The sequence below is a fragment of the Myotis brandtii genome, unplaced genomic scaffold, assembly GCF_000412655.1.
Source record: "Myotis brandtii unplaced genomic scaffold, ASM41265v1 scaffold374, whole genome shotgun sequence".
NCBI classification, from domain to species: Eukaryota; Metazoa; Chordata; class Mammalia; order Chiroptera; family Vespertilionidae; genus Myotis; species Myotis brandtii.
In genome coordinates this window covers 1,718,620-1,739,544 of record NW_005364372.1, presented here as the reverse complement: position 1 = coordinate 1,739,544, position 20,925 = coordinate 1,718,620, and the positions used below count along the sequence as shown (strand labels likewise).

Genomic DNA, 20,925 nt, shown 5'->3' with positions numbered 1-20,925 from the left:
AATCTTAACAAAAAGTAGTATTTAGATCTACAAAGAACTTCTTTATAAAAACACAACTGTAAGACATCATAGGCACAAATGGTACATAGGGCATGTCTTGCTGGAATACACAAAGGTGAGTTGGCTGGTGGTTCTTCCTCCTAATTATCTTCTACCAGCTGCTTTTGTAAGCTGAGAAAAAGGAAGGGGCAGGTTAATGTGATTAGGAGTGGGAGGAGCACAAAGCCCTGAGCAGGCCTGACTCCTGCTTCATTGGTGGCAGACCCTGGAGGCAGGCCTCAGCTAGGGTTCGTCTCATTCTGAAACTGTGCTTTTCAAGTTTATTGGGAACCACAATTCCATCTCCTCGTCCTACATCCCCCAAACCTCTCCTTTCTGCCCAGTAGGGTCGAGGCTGCCTCATACACTCCATTCTGTGTTACATAGGCAGCCCCACGTTGAAAATCCTAGCAAAGAAGGAAATTTCCTAACAGGGAAAACATCAGGCCCAAGTCTCCAATGCACAGAGCTACATCCCAGGTGGATTGTAAGAATCAGCCTGCAACGAGGCAACCACGACCTGCCTCGAGTGTCTGCCACCCGTTTGGACTTGTGAGACTCACCTCTCCAGATACTCCTTGACGTTGTTATAACCGTAAAACTTGGCCAGATGAATGAGGATCCCTGTGGCACAGCGGCCATCGCGCCTCCGACAGTAACTGCAGTTGCAGATCCCCCGGCAGGGAGGGCACATCCACCCCTAGGAGGAGATGACAGCAGGCGGCCCGCGGTGTCAGGCCTGGCTCAGCGGCCTCTCCTCCAGGCTTTAGTCAACTGCTACCCTTTCATACTTGTCACAGGGGGGAGGAGGAGGATCTAACCTGTCTCCTTCCTCTCAAAAAGGCCCAGAAAGTTTGATCACCCAACATCACATATGGACAAACACTGAAAGATGTTGGTTTTAGACGGGCCAGCTAGCATAACCGTAGACTCTGGTGAAAAAGGCCAGTGAGACCTGGGTGTGAATGCTCATGTTTCCACTTCCCATCTGTGTGCCTGTTGTTAAATCACATCACTTGGGTGGAAGTTTATAATCATCTGCAAATTAGGGACGGTATGACGGTGTATCTACCCCTATGACTGCCGTACAAGAGGGTAAGAGCACAGAACCCCCCGATTCCAGGTCAGACGTACCAACCATGCTACTCATTTTACAGAAGGAAGCAAGGCATAGGGAGGTTATAGACCTACTTCGTAAGGGTAAATGAGTTAACAACCAAAATAAAGTCAGCTGCATTAACTGATGTGAAACCTTGAGCAGGGCCAGGCACACAGAAAGCAGTGCCTCGCTGAACCCGACCACGGTAAGAAAGCTCGGCTGACCCTGGAAAGCCCAGTGCAGCCTTGTCTCCTATCCTATCCACTGGTCAGCCTGCTGCTCCCTTTCCAGAAGGAAACCCTATTCTTCATTTCTCCCCGCATCTTAAGATGCAGAGAGAACGGAGAGGGTTCAGGGCTCTGCAGCTACTGGTCCCCGACAAAGGGCCCAGGGAGCCCCACCGGCAGGCTCCCCGTCCCCAATACCACTCATGTCAAATGCGCACGCTGCTCCTACCGGGTCCAGCAGCGCCGACCTCACGTCCTCCCCGTAGCGATTCCGCAGGCACGGCCCACAAAACTGCCCCCGCACGCCGCCGCAGCTCCGGTTCCGACACACCGTCTTGGTGTCGATGGTCTTCTGCCGACACTGATGGCACGTGTTACCCTGAGGGGAGAAGGCGGTGAGGGCTGAGCACGGATTCACAGGGTGATGTCCACAGGGCCCCACGCTGCTGTGCACAAAGCCGCACTTGCCCCTCTCCTAGAGGCAAGTAGACCATGGCACCCTCGGTAGCCTGTAAGCACTTTTAGTTCTGGGGCCAGAGAAGCATATTTGGGCAGATGAGACGGAGCAGGGAGCCTGGAAGAAATGATCAGAGAAGCAGGAGGGGCAGGGCCCACGAAGGGGGACAGGTGACGATGAGTGCCATGCGCCCCGACAGCATCCCTCAGCTCCGACCTGGCTCCTGGTGACTGGGAAAGCCTCACAGGTTAATACTGCCTGCGACCGTGTCCTAATCCCAATCTACAAGGTGTGCAGACACCACAGAGCTTACCACTGAGAGGAACTTTTAACCCACCGCCCACCAAAGAGTCTGTCAAACTTGTTTCTATGGTCACATTAACCAAAAAGCACATTATATTTTTCAATGTTTAAAACATAAAAAGGGATATATTCAAAATAGAACAACTATAACCACAGAGCTTACCACTGAGAGGAACTTTTAACCCACCTCCTACCAAAGAGTCTCTCAAACTTTAGTTTCTATGGTTATATTAACCAAAAAGCACATTATATTTTTCAGTGTTTAAAACATAAAAAGGTATATATTCAAAATAGAACAACTATAAATGTTTTTCTAAACGATACCCCTGCCTCCCTCCACACAAACTTCTCCTCTGATGAGAATTCCTGCTCCGAGCCACCTCCCCTTCCCCGGTTACAGCTGACCCTCCAATTCAGAGCCCACGCGGTGCCCTGCGGAGAGGGTCTGGGGTGTACGCCCAGACACAGTGCACAAACAATGCAGGATTTCAAATCCTAGTGCCTTGGAGTCCCAGTGAGAATCCCAGTCATGTGCCCTGTCGTCCTATCGAACTTACCAGAACTTTATCATAGATTTTATCTCGGACAGTTATGGCAACATTTTCTAAGTCCTCTTCAGTGATGTCCTCCACGGGCCGAAAGGAAGATACGCGATGCCGCCGCCGATAGCCCTGGCACCTCCCCTGTGGGAGGAGACGGAGCGGAAGCTGGCGTTAGATATGCCGAGGGGTTACATTTTTTTTAAATTTCACACTCTCAGAGTTCTAACACCATTAATTAATGTTCACTGTGTGTCCCTCTTCTGTTCTGAAATCTTCATTCACTGAGGTGTGTCAAGCTCCTTCCACGGCAACTCTGAGGACAGGGACGTTGTTAACCACAACGAACAGCCAAACCCACCAATGGGATGAGTCCAGAGTTCCTCCCTCCTGCCTGAAGGCACCTGAAATGCCTCAGTCCTAAAACAGAGGCTAGGTCGCTAGGAGGACTCTCTTTCCTTTCCCCCAAGCAAAACCCCAAAGCGGGCCAGAGCCTCGGCCAGGCTGGCGCTGCCTCCACCGGAGATCCAGCTGGGGCTCCGAACCACGAGCTCCTCCTTGGGGCTTCCAGGGCTCTCCCTGGCGCCGCCGTTAGCAGGAGAACCACCTGGGAATTCATAAACTGCCAATTCTCAGCTGCTGCAGATCGCCTGCAGCGACTATGATTAACACCTGTGTCAGCGGACCACTGGCTTAGACAAAGTAACTTGTCTACTAAGGTCAAAAAATACCCCACTAATTGTCTTCCTTCTCCTGAAGCGGTAAAACTCTTCTGCAAACTGGGCGGCGGAGACGGTGAACTTCTCCAGGGCGAACTTCTCAGGCGGCCGGGCACTCTGGGTGGGGTTCCTGCGCCTGGGGACCTGCCCCTCCGAGAAGGCCCGCCTCACGGTTTTCTTCTTCTGAAAGCAAGAGCATAGGCGTGTGCCTTCTGGAATACAAGTCGCCTGGCAATCGGAATAAATCATGAAAAGGAGCACCACTTACGGAAGCCGAGCTCGGGGTTCGCACTGGGAAGAAATCAGGCACCGTATCCAATTCCGCCAATAACTGAGCCAGCTGGAGTTCGGAACAAAGAAAGGGTGGCACATAAGGATTCCCAAGTCTCGTTCACCCAGCACCTTATCACGAGTCTTCAGTTCTGCAGCCGTGAGAAACCTGACTAACGTAGTTTACATAAGATCTTAACAGTTGTTATCCCTTTAACTCAGCGGTTCTCAACCTGTGGGTCGCGACCCCTTTGGCGGTCGAACGACCCTTTCACAGGGGTCGCCTAAGACCATCCTGCATATTAGATATTTACATTACGATTCATAACAGTAGCAACACTACAGTTATGAAGTAGCAACGAAAATAATTTTACGGTTGGGTCACAACATGAGGAACTGTATTTAAAGGGCCAGAAGGTTGAGAACCACTGCTTTAACCTCACATGTAAAGATGTTCGTGGGGACAGGTGAGATGCCAGGATCATCACTCGCAGTAATAAAACCTCCGCCTACTCCTCCTGTACCAGGGCAGGGCGAGATGAACACGGCCCTGGAATGGCCAACGCCTGGAGCATCATGACCGGGGCCCTCGTTAGCAGTGAGGCCTGGGACACCAGTTTGCACACCTGAACCAAGTTTCCTCACATTCAAAACAAAAAGGCTCAACTAGAGGTTGGCGATGGCTGAACTAGATCATTCTGACAGTTATTTAGAGCTCTAAGAAACCAAAGTTCTCATCAGTAAAAATTCCGAAAATATTTCCAAATAAACACCTAAGAACAAGTAACAGCCGTTAATATGCCAATCGTGCCATTTCACTAGGATTCTTTTTAGTTTTAGGTTCACACACATGGATGGGAATCACTAAAAGGTCGGGCAGAACCTAGTTCTTATTTTAAAGAGGCAGACAGACTCAGTATTAAAAATTCCCCTTAGCTGATAATAAGACATGTGTCCCTGGGTAAATTTCATCCAAAAGCAAGCTTTCTATTTTCTTGGGTAACTTATTTGCCATATAAGATTGTATATACAGTATCATTACACATGACCCTTCTTTAAAAGAAAATATTAAAGACATACACCAAAATGCTAAAAGTGAGTATGCGTGGTAGGATTTTTAAAATTCTGTATATACAAAATTATGACACTAACAACCGTCACTGACCGACCACGTGCAGAAAAACTATACACAGATTTCGCTTTGTTCCCTTAATCGAGGGAAGACATTTTAAAATAAAGTTCCATTTGTTTTAATACCTAGACCTGTTTCATTCCTTCAGATAATGTCCTGAAACCATAGCAGGCGATCCCAGGAGACAGGTTTCTGGGCTGCAAGACGCCTGCCTGGCCTGCCCACGGCCACTCCTAAGTGGGCTTCCAACACCTCGTTTACAGCTTCCTTCTGCCGGGAATGGGCCAGTGGTTCAGCTCCTCTCGGCTCAAAACCTCACTCTACACACTGGAAGCGGCATGAGCTCGAGGCACAGGGTAGGGGGGCTAAAAACAGTGGAGTCTCTTCCTGTTCCCAACCCAGAGCTCCCAGGGAAGAGCTGCTTGGGGTTCAGGAAAAGAGAAAGGATGCAGAGTCCCCGAGCACATTTCCTAAGAGAAGCCAACGCAGAGCTGGCAGGGTGCAGCCTGTGAGCCTGGCCGGAGCCCCGTGCCCGCCCCCAGGTGCCCGCCCCCAGGTGGGGCCTTACCATGGCCTTGTTCTCCTTGATGTTCATGGTCCTTTTCAGCAGCGCGTCCGAGCTCTCCTCGTCCCTGGAGTCATCCTCGGGCTCTGAGGCCGAATCTTCCCTTTCCTTCCCTTCTCTGCTGCTTTTCTTTCTCCGGAGAATGGCTTTTGTACTGTCCTGTGAGCAAGAGCTAGAAAACAACGGCTCAGCAGAATTCTTCTCGTCGGCTGTTCTGGCCAGTTTCTTGGGGAACTGCAAGGCTACGCGGAGACCAATGCTGCTCCTAGGCCTGCTTCTTCTGGGCGTAGCCTTTTCTTCTTCGTCATCTCCCTCCTCCTCACTCACTGATGCCTCACTACCATCGTCGCTCAAACCGGACCCCTCGAGCTAACAAAATGAGGAAAAAACAAAGATGTTGTAACAGACTTTCAAAAGGACACATTTAAAACCACCAGACCTTATATTAGGAAAGAATTAAATAGCTGAAAGCTCCCCCTTCTTCTTAGTAGTTCCCCTGAGCTTTTCAGTCAAGCAGTTTGTGGTGGATCAAGCCCAAGGGCAGGCACTAGCTGCACCCTGCCCCCACGGAGCTGAGTTTCGAAGGAGGACTCTCTCCGTGGTCTACAGCCTGGACCAGCGCTTCCGCTCAGGGTGGTCCCAGGAGCACCTGCACCGCCTGGGAACTGGGTAGGAACACAAATTCTCAGCCACTGGCCGGCTGCGTTCCTTTCAGACCATGGGGCTGGGCGCAAAGCACTGCCCATTGGGCTCCCGCACAGGGAACGGCCAAGCTGGCAGGTCTGGATGCCAGTAACACAGAGAACAGTCCAAGAAAATGGTGTGCGGGACCTAAGACTCATCTCCAGATAGAAATGGGAGTGCTAGCCCGGCCTGTGAGCCCGACCTATGAACCAGGAGGTCACGATTAAATTCCCGGTCAGGGCACATGCCTGGGCTGCAGGCTCCATTCCTAGTAGCAAGGGTACAGGAGGCAGCCGATCGATGTTGCTCTCCCATCGATGTTTCTCTAAACTCACCCTCCCTCTCTCTGCCAAAAAACAACAACAACAACAAAAACCCACACATCACCACAAAGCACATCAAAAAAATTCCAAGTCAAAATGCATAGGGAAGACTCCATGACTTCTGCCAAATTAACTACAAACCCAAGAGCATTACTTCACACACAAGAAGTAATGACTTTAAAGACCTCATTACTCCCAAACAGACCCCCCAAGCAAGTCTCTGATAAGGACCTTAAGGGACACTTGAGACACAACCCCCAAACTCCAGAACAATGGACTGGGGGACCAGGGATTCACCCTGGAATGGCAGCGTTTACATTGTGTTAATTGGCTTTAGAGATAAACAGGTAAGAACAAGTAAAATCTTTCCCTTTGTGAAGTGACTTCTTCCAAGTAAAAACAGAATTCAGAAACAGGACGGGAGCTATTATGGCCACACGCCCTCGTGTGGCTCATTATTACCTTTCCTTCTGGGCTACTGTTTACACCCAGGTCGCTCTGTGTAAACCCCTCAAAGTCCTCTGTCTCCGAGTCGGTGTCCTCTATAAAAATTCTCCTCAGCTCTTCTGTGAAGTACTGGGAACGGAAGCGCACATCCTGCTAAATTAAAAGCACACACGTGAGAGAGAGAGAGAGAGAGAGAGAGAGAAGAATGGGTTCCCGGGGCACAGGGCCGTGGGAGCTGTTTAATGGGTGCAGCGGTTCCGTCTGAGACAATGAGTGCATTCTGGAAACAGATAATGGTGTCCGCTGCCCAACACGGAACGCATCTAAGGTCACCTAGTGTCTCGCTGGCAAGAAACCAGAAGCGTGCCTGCACTTCAGAACGGTAACGCCCAACCAGTGTGGCTCAGTGGTTGTCACAGTTCAGAGAGAGAGAGAGAGAGAGAGAGAGAGAAAAGAATGGGTTCCCGGGGCACAGGGCCGTGGGAACTGTTTAATGGGTGCAGCGGTTCCGTCTGAGACGATGAGCGTATTCTGGAAACAGATAATGGTGTCCGCTGCCCAACACGGAACGCATCTAAGGTCACCTAGTGTCTCGCTGGCAAGAAACCAGAAGCGTGCCTGCACTTCAGAACGGTAACGCCCAACCAGTGTGGCTCAGTGGTTGTCACAGTTCCATCCCCAGTCAGGGCACATGCCCAGGTGGCAGGCTGGAGCTCCAATAGAGGGCGTGCAGGAGGCAGCGGTCAATGATTCTCTCTCCCTCCCCTTTCCTCTCTGAAATCAATTAAAATAAAAATTAAAAGTAAAAATGGTTGCAATGGTAAATTTGGCTATGCATGTTTTACCACAACACACACACACACACTTTCTGCAGCTTACAGAAATTTAAACCCACGAATTGAACGATTTCAAAAACTCCCTGTCCGCAGCCTCCATCAGCTTGTCTGACGGATCAGCATGGCTGGCATCTCCTGCCAGGCTGGCCATCAGGATGCCTGCTTTCCCACAGAACCAGAAAGCCATGGGGAGAAGCTGTGAGGGGAAACCTGGCTCCCGCCCAGGCGGGCCTTCCTCTCTAACAGCCACCCTCCGAGGCAGTGAGCACGCCTGCCTTTCCCAGACCACAGCGTCTCCGCAGGAGAGAAGGGGCCGGAGACCCTGCCTCCCCACCTGCCCGCCGCTGAGCGACTGCAGTGGTTCCCTCACCCCCTGTCACAGGGACGGACGGACGGACGAACAGACGGACGCTGCCACCCTCCACGACCCCCAGCAGTGCCCGGGCAGCAAGCGAGCAGAAGGAAAGCTGTTACATAACTGACTCTTAAAAAAGGTCATCTTCGAATAAAGACTTTTTCTTCCTTTTGAACTAATGAAAGGAAGAAAACTGGGCTTTCTAAGTGGCCTGCTTGGAAGTGAGAAGGGAAAAGCAAGCATACAGTTCGGAAAGGAGACCCACAAAGAGCCTCCTCCATGCTGGCACCAGGGCTGGGGACCGGGGCCCCAGGTGCCTCTGACGCCTCTTCCTTCCTCCCCAGCGGAGCAGCTGACCCCCTCCTCACACCACGTGTGGTGGGAGAATGTGTATCAGAGAGAGAGAGAGAGAGAGAGAGAGAGAGAGAGAGAGAGAGAGAGAGAGAGAAGAATGGGTTCCCGGGGCACAGGGCCGTGGGAGCTGTTTAATGGGTGCAGCGGTTCCGTCTGAGACAATGAGTGCATTCTGGAAACAGATAATGGTGTCCGCTGCCCAACACGGAACGCATCTAAGGTCACCTAGTGTCTCGCTGGCAAGAAACCAGAAGCGTGCCTGCACTTCAGAACGGTAACGCCCAACCAGTGTGGCTCAGTGGTTGTCACAGTTCCATCCCCAGTCAGGGCACATGCCCAGGTGGCAGGCTGGAGCTCCAATAGAGGGCGTGCAGGAGGCAGCGGTCAATGATTCTCTCTCCCTCCCCTTTCCTCTCTGAAATCAATTAAAATAAAAATTAAAAGTAAAAATGGTTGCAATGGTAAATTTGGTTATGCATGTTTTACCACAACACACACACACACACTTTCTGCAGCTTACAGAAATTTAAACCCACGAATTGAACGATTTCAAAAACTCCCTGTCCGCAGCCTCCATCAGCTTGTCTGACGGATCAGCATGGCTGGCATCTCCTGCCAGGCTGGCCATCAGGATGCCTGCTTTCCCACAGAACCAGAAAGCCATGGGGAGAAGCTGTGAGGGGAAACCTGGCTCCCGCCCAGGCGGGCCTTCCTCTCTAACAGCCACCCTCCGAGGCAGTGAGCACGCCTGCCTTTCCCAGACCACAGCGTCTCCGCAGGAGAGAAGGGGCCGGAGACCCTGCCTCCCCACCTGCCCGCCGCTGAGCGACTGCAGTGGTTCCCTCACCCCCTGCCACAGGGACTGACGGATGGATGGACGGATGCTGCCACCCTCCACGACCCCCAGCAGTGCCCAGGCAGCAAGCGAGCAGAAGGAAAGCTGTTACATAACTGACTCTTAAAAAAGGTCATCTTCAAATAAAGACTTTTTCTTCCTTTTGAACTAATGAAAGGAAGAAAACTGGGCTTTCTAAGTGGCCTGCTTGGACGTGAGAAGGGAAAAGCAAGCATGCAGTTCGGAAAGGAGACCCACAAAGAGCCTCCTCCATGCTGGCACCAGGGCTGGGGACCGGGCCCCAGGTGCCTCTGACGCCTCTTCCTTCCTCCCCCAGCGGAGCAGCTGACCCCTCCTCACACCACGTGTGGTGGGAGAATGTGTATCTGCCCCCATGCCTTTGCCTGAGTGTAATGATACACGTCTTTGAGCTCAGATAATCTTGGGAGAAAAACAGATATAATAGACAAGTGGAAAAACTTACAGGGGATAGAGAAAAGTGCCTATTTCCAGCACATTTTAAGCTAAAAAAAATGTCTCCTATGAATTACTGTGAGTAACTGGAGTGCGTGTGCTCAGAGCTTAATTACTTTGTTCCTTTGTTGATAGCTGTGGTGCAGCTGCTTGGAAAACACACACACACACACACACACACACACACACACAGACACACACACACATACACACACAGAGACACACACACACACACGCATGCACACACGGGAAGTTTCTTTAAAGTGAAATTCAAATTGTGTTTCAGAGACCAAACTCAGCACTGCCACACATACTGTGTTCGAATTCGTGCGGCTCCTCTCAGATGGTTAACATGGATCTGAGTTGGGGGGGGGAGGGGTGGAAGCAGCAAACGAGGATTTATGATTAAGGAAGAAAGGTGCCCGGCTGGCTCCCGGGGAAACCCACCACAAACCTGCTATCTCCGAGGGCAGGAAACATCTGGTTCCTAGAGCCCAGAGCCGGCCCCTGCAGGCTGTTTTGGGGCAAGGAGTCTAGGTGTGGCTCCGACACCCAGGCCTAGAGCCTGAAGAGGCCAGGCCCTACAGCAGTGAGTTCCCACCGTCCAGTCCTCTGGAGTTGCTAGCCTTTGAGCTGGCCTCACAGGGCAGTGGTCAGCCTGGGAGAGATCAGTATCTTTGGTGTCCAGTTCTGATAGAGAAAAAGAACTGAGCCACAGTCCTAAACCAAGGCCTAGGCGCCTATCCTCCTTACGCCACAGGGTGTAGGAAACGCCTGGAACGTGGGTCTGCATGAAGCAAACATGCATGCCACTCAGCCTTGCTGCATTCTAGGTTACAGCCCTCGCACCGCTCCTGGCTCTCCGGGATTCCTTGGTTATTTTTAAAAATCAATACTAGGCGATAGATTATGGGCCTTGGTCAGTTCTACAGCTGAGCTAAGAGCTGCAAAGAAGGGGAGGGAAGGAATGGAGGAGAGAAGATTAACTCCTGGAAGGAAGTCAGGGAGATAGGAGAGAAGGAGGGTCCAGAACACCAAAGAGAGAAAACAAAGGGGAAGCCAGACAGACAATGCGGGGAGGGCAGGGGTGCGTTCCAGATCTCCCTGACTCATCAGGATCGGTCCGCTGGCAGTCAGAAATACTGGTACTTCTGGGGCTGGAGGGAGAAGCCCAGCCTTCCAATGTCGAGGTTACAGCTGAAACCAGGCCAACCACGGAGACCACTAAGTGAAAAGTCTGAAGACAAAGCCTCGAGAACACCCAGGAACGGGGACAGGAAACACAGGAGAGATGACAACGAAGAACAAGAGGTGCAACTGAGAGGAAGAGAACAGGGGAGTGGAAACGGGGCTGGTGGGGTCAAGGCTGTGGAGACAAGTAAGGTGAGGCCCACAGAGAGGGAACCCATGTCCTAGGAAAGAACAGTGCCCACCAAGGCCAGCCGAGGAATGAACTGCTTCCCTTCCAGTACTTGCCCAGTTGAAGCAAGGTGGGTTTAATTTACAGCCTTTAACGAGAGACCACATGGTCGAGGGAGGAGGAGGACTTTTGAGCGCCACAATGACCCTGGGAGAAAAGGCTAGATCTTTTGGGGGGGGCGTACAATTGTTCAGGCACAACATAAACCTCCAGGAACCTCACCCTCAGAGAACTGTAACGTACGTGTGCCACAGATCAAAAGTGATTACAGAAAGGAAAATGCTCTCCCAGCAATTCCAAGAGGGAGGTGCGGACAGAACCACGCCGCGGGGACAGGGACGCAATTGCCCCACGGTAACCACACACTCCAGGGCTGCGTTTTGTGTTGTGGACATCGCTGTGCCGCTGTGCCAGGCAGCCCTCCCCTGCCAGCTGCGTAGGGGCCTCTGAATCCAGCCGTGCCACAGGCAGCAGCCCCGAGAAAATGGATCTGATCATGTGAGGCCCCCTTTATTTAAAAAAAAATTACTGTACAAAAGGATTTAAACAGCAAAAGTGAGCGAGGTACTCTCACCAGTTTCTTGAAACATGAAGGCCTGATGCTTACGAAATAAAATGCTGGGCAATGAACTGACATCACCAACCTCAGACCATGGTCAGAGAAAAGGATACTTGAACCAAGATCCAGGCTTCCGGCCCAACACGCCTGCCTTGAAAGGAAACATCCGTACCTGTTTCCCTGACTCCAGTGAGTCAAAACTATCGCAGCTCTCCTCGGATGAGAGGGTTTCCATGGGAACGTCATCTCCGAAACCGACAAAGTCTTCATCATCACTAGGGGCGTTAAAGATGTCAGCCACTTCTTTAGGGATCTGTTTGGGATTCAAAACAGAAAAAAAAAATAAAACCAGAGATTGTTATAATCACAGGGAAATTTTCCAAAGCGGAGTAGGAATTAGCATCTCATAACTTTATCCATCTGCCTTGGTTGCCCAGTAGACCCCAGTAACCCTGAGCAAAATGTGCTTTGGCTCATACCTTAGGCAACAAGGGAAGGGGGATGGGGCTAAGACGTCTTCAAATCCCAGAGATATATCCTTTCTTACAGAGACTGTCAGGACCACACATAGAGAGAAGCCATTTTTGATCCGGGGACAGGAAACACAGGAGAGATGACAACGAAGAACAAGAGGTGCAACTGAGAGGAAGAGAACAGGGGAGTGGAAACGGGGCTGGTGGGGTCAAGGCTGTGGAGACAAGTAAGGTGAGGCCCACAGAGAGGGAACCCATGTCCTAGGAAAGAACAGTGCCCACCAAGGCCAGCCGAGGAATGAACTGCTTCCCTTCCAGTACTTGCCCAGTTGAAGCAAGGTGGGTTTAATTTACAGCCTTTAACGAGAGACCACATGGTCGAGGGAGGAGGAGGACTTTTGAGCGCCACAATGACCCTGGGAGAAAAGGCTAGATCTTTTGGGGGGGCCGTGCAATTGCTCAGGCACAACATAAACCTCCAGGAACCTCACCCTCAGAAAACTGTAACGTACGTGTGCCACAGATCAAAAGTGATTACAGAAAGGAAAATGCTCTCCCAGCAATTCCAAGAGGGAGGTGCGGACAGAACCACGCCGTGGGGACAGGGACGCAATTGCCCCCGAGGAAATGGATCTGATCATGTGAGGCCCCCTTTATTTAAAAAAAAATTACTGTACAAAAGGATTTAAACAGCAAAAGTGAGCGAGGTACTCTCACCAGTTTCTTGAAACATGAAGGCCTGATGCTTACGAAATAAAATGCTGGGCAATGAACTGACATCACCAACCTCAGACCATGGTCAGAGAAAAGGATACTTGAACCAAGATCCAGGCTTCCGGCCCAACACGCCTGCCTTGAAAGGAAGCATCTGTACCTGTTTCCCTGACTCCAGTGAGTCAAAACTATCGCAGCTCTCCTCAGATGAGAGGGTTTCCATGGGAACGTCATCTCCGAAACCGACAAAGTCTTCATCATCACTAGGGGCGTTAAAGATGTCAGCCACTTCTTTAGGGATCTGTTTGGGCAGCTCTCCTCGGATGAGAGGGTTTCCATGGGAACGTCATCTCCGAAACCGACAAAGTCTTCATCATCACTAGGGGCGTTAAAGATGTCAGCCACTTCTTTAGGGATCTGTTTTGGATTCAAAACAGAAAAAAAAAATAAAACCAGAGATTGTTATAATCACAGGGAAATTTTCCAAAGCGGAGTAGGAATTAGCATCTCATAACTTTATCCATCTGCCTTGGTTGCCCAGTAGACCCCAGTAACCCTGAGCAAAATGTGCTTTGGCTCATACCTTAGGCAACAAGGGAAGGGGGATGGGGCTAAGACGTCTTCAAATCCTAGAGATATATCCTTTCTTACAGAGACTGTCAGGACCACACATAGAGAGAAGCCATTTTTGATCTCTTGACAAAAAGTGAGAAAATAGCATTGGTTTCGGAGAAACCGATTATCTATTTTTCTCTTACCATGGATCTGTCTTTAAATGGCAACCATGGAAAAGACTCCGTAAGGTATTACTAGGCTCCTCTTAATTCCCATCTATATAGTTCTTTATTTTTTTGTTCTTTTTCCTATGCTGATTCAGAAAATTCACACAATGAAATAGCTTTCCTTCTTCTCTATATTCTCAGTCAACTGTAGAGTTTTAGAATTCCAAGGGCATGTAAATGCTATTTTAGGCAATTACTCCCAGCGAGAATGTGGTCAGCACACTTACCCTCACAAACACTGAGAGTTCTGCTGAGAGTTCATTTTCGTATGCCGACTACCTATCTGTTCCCAACTCCTGATTTTGAGGAAGTTCAAACACAGAGAAAGGGGAAAGACTAGTACAAACACTGCGTATTCTTCACATGGAACCCCCATTTGTCACCACATTTGCTTTCTCTCTCTTTCAACAAATAGCTTGAACCATAGGCACTTGCTGATATTTGTCTGTTTTTGACCTAGGAAAACAGTGATTTAATATGAGCCAACCTAATCCACGTATGTTCAAAGTACTTCACAGACATCACCCTAAAATATTTCAACACACATCCCCCAAGGAAATTTTAAATGCCAAAATTTCAAATATCACCAATAGTACCTCTACTAGTGTCTAGTAATATTAGTACTGGACACTGAAGTGTTAAGAAAAATAAGTAAAAAGAAAAACTTTAAATTAAAAATAGCCCTACCCTGTTCATAGCAGCCCTATTCACAAAAGCCACAAAATGGAAGCAACCCGACTGTCCAGGACAGATGAATGGGTAAACGAAGTGTCCTATACACACGCATCGGAGTAGTATTCAGCCTTAAAAAGGAAGGAAATCCGCCCTGGCGGGTGGCTCCGTTGGTTGGAGTGTCGTCCTGTCCACCAAAAGGATGCGTGTTTCATCCCATTGGGTGCAAATGGGAGCAACTGATGGGTTTCACTCTCACATCTCTCTCCTCTCTCCCTCTCTCTCTCTCTCCCCCCCTTTCTCTCTCTCTCCCCCCTTCTCTCTCTAAAACCAATAAACATATCCTCGGGTGAGGATAAAAAAGGAAAAGGAAAGACATACAACAACTATTGAAAAATTATGTTGTACACCAGAAACTAATAGAATGTTAGAGGTAAATTATATCTCAATTAAAAAACATTTTAATCTGCAGTCTGAATGAGTGGAGCGGGGGTGGGGCCTGAGAATCTGCATTTCTAACAAGCGCCAGGGTCATTCCATGCGCTGGTCTGTGGAACACAGTTACAGTGATCCTAGCCCATTTTCTGTTCCTCTCTGTGGGATGTAACTTTCTCTCATTCATCATAGCTATGTGTGTGCATATCCTTACTAGACAGTAACTGACAGCAGACTCAGTCTCTTTCACCATGTCTCCCTCCAGTACCAAGAATAGAAACTGTATACTTAGAGGTACTTAAGTATCTGAATAATTGCAGAGCAGCATCAACTAATTTTTTTAAAAGAAGGAAATGCTGTCATATGCTACATGAGTGAATCTTGAGGACATAACGCTAAGTGAAATAAGCCAGTCACAAAAACAAACATCGGATGGTTCCACTCATCTGAGGTCAAACTTATAGCCACGCTGTCATATGCTACATGAGTGAATCTTGAGGACATAACTAAGTGAAATAAGCCAGTCACAAAAACAAACATCAGATGGTTCCACTCATGTGAGGTCAAACTTATAGCCACTGGAAGCAGAACAGTGGTTGCTGGGGGCTGGGAGGAGTGTGAAATGGGGAGGGCTTGTTGAATGGGTGGAGTTTCAGTTTCATGACATGAAAACATTCTGGAGGGTGCACAATGCAAATGCACTTCATGCTACTTCAAAGTGGTTGCAACGGTCAATTTTATGGGTACCTTACTACAATCTTAATAAATTCAACAACATGAGACAAATTTAAAAAAGACAATTTCAAAACGTGAGAAAAATTTTCCTTCCTTAAATAAACGCAATCCTTTTCAAATTCACTGGACAAGTCTAGGCCTCCACCAGTTCTCATGCTACTTACGGGGGGCATGTGGTTTGAGAACCCAACCCCTTCACCTAAGGCAGGTGCAGATACACCACCTCGTGTGTCCAGAACTCAGTTTTAATGACAAGAGAACCACACATCGGCCCAGGTATCTGGACTCCAAACCCAGAATTTAAGAGAAAGTCAGGGGACAAAGCTGTTGGCAGAACCACAACTGGCTGGAATCCAGCTTTGTTCTATCCCAACAAAGCTCTGCCAATACAAATAAATCCTGCCCAGTCACTGCCTCACTCTCCTCCAGTATTTCTTAAGTTACATAGAGCAATGCCTCGTTGGCAGAACCACAACTGGCTGGAATCCAGCTTTGTTCCATCCCAACAAAGCTCTGCCAATACAAACAAGTCCTGCCCAGTCACTGCCTCACTCTCCCTTCGGCAGGTCTTTCCAGTATTTCTTAAGTTACACAGAGCAATGCCTCCAGGTCCCCATTCTAACCTCTGCCAGCCTGAGCCTACACATCCCCCAAGGAAATTTTAAATGCCAAAATTTCAAATATCACCAATAGTACCTCTACTAGTGTCTAGTAATATTAGTACTGGACACTGAAGTGTTAAGAAAAATAAGTAAAAAGAAAAACTTTAAATTAAAAATAGCCCTACCCTGTTCATAGCAGCCCTATTCACAAAAGCCACAAAATGGAAGCAACCCGACTGTCCAGGACAGATGAATGGGTAAACGAAGTGTCCTATACACACGCATCGGAGTAGTATTCAGCCTTAAAAAGGAAGGAAATCCGCCCTGGCGGGTGGCTCCGTTGGTTGGAGTGTCGTCCTGTCCACCAAAAGGATGCGTGTTTCATCCCATTGGGTGCAAATGGGAGCAACTGATGGGTTTCACTCTCACATCTCTCTCCTCTCTCCCTCTCTCTCTCTCTCCCCCCCTTTCTCTCTCTCTCCCCCCTTCTCTCTCTAAAACCAATAAACATATCCTCGGGTGAGGATAAAAAAGGAAAAGGAAAGACATACAACAACTATTGAAAAATTATGTTGTACACCAGAAACTAATAGAATGTTAGAGGTAAATTATATCTCAATTAAAAAACATTTTAATCTACAGTCTGAATGAGTGGGGCGGGGGTGGGGCCTGAGAATCTGCATTTCTAACAAGCGCCAGGGTCATCCCATGCGCTGGTCTGTGGAACACAGTTACAGAGATCCTAGCCCATTTTCTGTTCCTCTCTGTGGGATGTAACTTTCTCTCATTCATCACAGCTATGTGTGTGCATATCCTTACTAGACAGTAACTGACAGCAGACTCAGTCTCTTTCACCATGTCTCCCTCCAGTACCAAGAATAGAAACTGTATACTTAGAGGTACTTAAGTATCTGAATAATTGAAGAGCAGCATCAACTAATTTTTTTTAAAAAAGGAAATACTGTCATATGCTACATGAGTGAATCTTGAGGACATAACGCTAAGTGAAATAAGCCAGTCACAAAAACAAACATCGGATGGTTCCACTCATCTGAGGTCAAACTTATAGCCACGGGCAGAAGAACAGTGGTTGCTGGGGGCTGGGAGGAGTGTGAAATGGGGAGGGCTTGTTGAATGGGTGGAGTTTCAGTTTCATGACAAAACATTCTGCTGGAGGGTGCACAATGCAAATGCACTTCATGCTACTTCAAAGTGGTTGCAACGGTCAATTTTATGGGTACCTTACTACAATCTTAATAAATTCAACAACATGAGACAAATTTAAAAAAGACAATTTCAAAACGTGAGAAAAATTTTCCTTCCTTAAATAAACGCAATCCTTTTCAAATTCACTGGACAAGTCTAGGCCTCCACCAGTTCTCATGCTACTTACGGGGGGCATGTGGTTTGAGAACCCAACCCCTTCACCTAAGGCAGGTGCAGATACACCACCTCATGTGTCCAGAATTCAGTTTTAATGACGAGAGAACCACACATCGAGCCAGGTATCTGGACTCCAAACCCAGAATTTAAGAGAAAGTCAGGGGACGAAGCTGTTGGCAGAACCACAACTGGCTGGAATCCAGCTTTGTTCTATCCCAACAAAGCTCTGCCAATACAAATAAATCCTGCCCAGTCACTGCCTCACTCTCCTCCAGTATTTCTTAAGTTACATAGAGCAATGCCTCGAGGTCCCCATTCTAACCTCTGCCAGCCTGAGCCTCAATGAAAATTCACTGAAAAAACTAGTAAGCCAGAAAAAGATGCCTCCAAGTGCCAGCTGCTTTTCAATCAAGTATTTGCCTCTGAATATAATTAATGTACCATTAACCTAAAATTTTCTACTTTATTAATTTTTAAAAAATTATTCATTTTTAGAGATGCAGGGAGAGGGAGAGAGAAAGAAACATCTATGTGAGAGCTTAGTATCGATTGCATGCCCCCAATCTGGGATCCAGCCCGAAACCAGGGCACATGCCCTGACCGGAAATGGAACAAGCAACCTTTTGGTGCACTGGACCACGCCCAACCAACTGAGCCACACCAGCCAGGGCAAAATTTTATATTTTAAAACTAAGTATAACTTTTAAAGGCTTTTTCACCCTGGCCGAGTGGTTCAGCTGGTTGGAGCATCATCGCGTACACCAAAATGTTGCGGGTTCAATTCCTGGTCAAGGCACATACCTAGGTTGCAGGTTCAATCTCCAGTCTGGGCACATACGGGAGGCAACTGATCAATGTTTCTCTATCACATCTATGTTTCTCTTTCTCTTTCTCTCTTTCTCTCTCTCCCCCTCCCTCCCTCCCTTCCTCCCTTCCTCCCTCCCTCCCTCTCTCTCCTTCTCTCCCTTCCCCTCTTTCCAAAAAGAAAAAAGTTAATATTAAACATATTCTCAGGTGAGGATTAAAAAAAAACATCAAGGCTTTTTCCATATCTCAATGATATTTAAATCCATGCTTCCTGATTAAAAAATACCACTTCCTAGCCAGGAGGAACATATTTATCATCTATTTAATTTTTGAAGTAAAAAACCCCCTGGGATTCTCTTTAAGGTCAATTGATTCAAGAGCTGATTTTGATAAAGCTTTAGGGAATGCTTCTTATTCCAGGAACACCACTGTATATAATTTCACCTGGAAACAAGTTCCACTTTAAGCCCTAAGGAACAGCATAAAGGAAATTTATGCACACCTTCTCATTTTCCTTATTGTTTTTTAAAGCTTTGGGAGCAAGGATGGCAGAATTTGCAGAGTGAACTATCTTGCAACTGGGAAAGACCTTTTACACAGAGGAAAGCATTTGTTCAACCCACGGCAAAGGGGATTGTTCCACATACGCTCCTACCATAAACCCTGTCATTTCCTTAAATCGCTTGTGAGTCAATTGGTTGGTCCATAAGAAGCCTATATACCTTGCACCATTTACCAAACAAAACAAAAAACTAACTAAAAATGGATCAAACTAAAATATAAAATCTAAAACTATAAAACATCAAGAAGAAATAAAAGGAAATCTTTGTAACCTTGGGTTAGGCAAAGAATTCTTAGATACAATACCAGAAGCATAATACAGACTTTTACAATGTATAGACAATCAAAATGAAGAATATCTGCTCTTCAAAACACAGTTAAGAGAATGACAAAAAAACCCAACCAACTGGAAACTGCATATCATTTATCTGATAAGGAATCCATACCCAGAATATATAGAGAACTCTCAAAATCAATAATAAAAGCAAATAACACAATTTAAAAATGGGCAAAAGATGTGAGCAGACACTTCACCAAAGACACACATGGCACATAAGCACAGGAAAAGATGTTCAACATCCATAGTCACTAGGGAAATGCAAATTAAAATTGTAATGAGAGACAACTACCTACCTATCACATGGCTTAAAAAAGCATGACAATACCAAGTGCTGACAAGGATGTGGAACAACTGCTAGGGCCACTCTGGAAAACAATTTGGCAGTTTCTTATAAAGAGAAACATACCCTTCCCACATGATCCATCGATCCCACACCTAGGTATTTACCCAAGCGAAAGAAAACTTATGTTCACACAAAATTTGGAATTAGTTTTTTTTTTGCAAACCTAGAACCAACTCACATCAACTAGGGAATGGATAAACAAACTGTGGTACATCCACACCACAAATACTACGCAGCAATAAAAATAATTACTGATAGACCCAATAATATGGATAAATCTCAAATGCATTATGCCAAGTGAAAAAGGTTACACAGTATCTGATCCACCTAGATGACATTTTGGGAAGGTCAAAACTATAGGAATAAAAATCTGTGGTATATACAATGTACAATGGAATAAGACTCATACTACCATGGAGATAAACCTGGAAAACGTTACACTAAGAGAAGGCAGATGCAAAAGGTCACATACTGTGTGATTCCATTTAGCAGAATAGGTGAATCCAGAGGCCAAAGCATATCAGTGGTTGTCAGGGGTTGAAGGAAGAAAAAGCAAGGGGCAACTGCTTAATAGGCACAGGGTTTGCTTCTAAGGTAATTGTTAGAACACACAGACCCAGGGAAAAGCCTGGAAATTAAAAATTTACCTCCTGAAAATCTACCTCCGTAAGAGAAGGGCAGGAAAGACCGAAGAAAACGGCTGGCTATTCCAGTCTGGTCATTAACAGATTTTATGAAGGAAAACTTACATAGGAGGCGTGTCTTGGGCAGCTGCAAGACCAAGCCTATCTCCCTACAGATTGGCAGGCACCAAAGAATTATATGGGGGCCAGAGTAGGGGGGTGAGGCGGGTGGCATAGTCACAGGCACTAACATGAATGCTACCAGATACGGGGAATTACTTGACGCGGTTAACCAGGTTAGGACAGCGGCCTATTCCAGGGAGCAGCGCATACCAGGAGGCAAGGGAGGGGTGCCGATTTATGTTAGCAATTACATTCAGACAGTCTCTAAGGGTTTGGAGAAAGCAACCTCCATTCTGGCCCAGGGCCAGCTCATAGGACAGACAAGAGATTGAGGAACAATCTCTCCTACACAGTAATGAAATGTTTTGGACTAGATAGAACTAATAGTTATACAACACGAATGTACTAAATGCCACTGAATTTTTCACTTTAAAATGGCTAATTTGAGCCCTGCTGGTGTGGCTCAGTGGTTGAGCATATAAACCTATGAACCAAGAGGTCTCACAGTTCGAGTCTCACAGTTGGGGCACATGCCCGGGTTGGGGGCTCAATCCCCAGTGGGGAGCGTGCAGGAGGCAGCCGATAAATGATTCTCTCATCCTTAATGTGTGTGTGTCTCTCTCCCTCTCCCTTCCAGTGCTGACAAGGATGTGGAACAACTGCTAGGGCCACTCTGGAAAACAATTTGGCAGTTT

The 20,925-nt window shown here is 47.6% G+C and overlaps 1 protein-coding gene across 3 annotated transcripts; it reads right to left on the bottom strand.

The window, feature by feature from the left end:
* Nucleotides 1-20: 20 nt before the first annotated feature.
* Nucleotides 21-11,947, bottom strand: CDCA7L (cell division cycle associated 7-like). Of its 3 annotated transcripts, none has more exons than XM_005872293.2 (9): nt 11,810-11,947; nt 6,820-6,957; nt 5,354-5,719; nt 3,652-3,723; nt 3,396-3,566; nt 2,683-2,808; nt 1,595-1,744; nt 603-739; nt 21-171 (listed from the first exon to the last, which is right to left on the bottom strand). In XM_005872293.2, exons 1-9 carry the CDS (start codon nt 11,870-11,872, stop codon nt 141-143), a joined length of 1,254 nt encoding a protein of 417 aa, XP_005872355.1. In that variant the 5' UTR covers nt 11,873-11,947; the 3' UTR covers nt 21-140. The 3 variants fall into 3 exon arrangements, with proteins under 3 accessions (XP_005872355.1, XP_005872357.1, XP_014400124.1); XM_005872295.2 differs by having other exon boundaries at nt 6,820-6,954; XM_014544638.1 differs by lacking the exon at nt 3,396-3,566.
* Nucleotides 11,948-20,925: the final 8,978 nt, after the last annotated feature.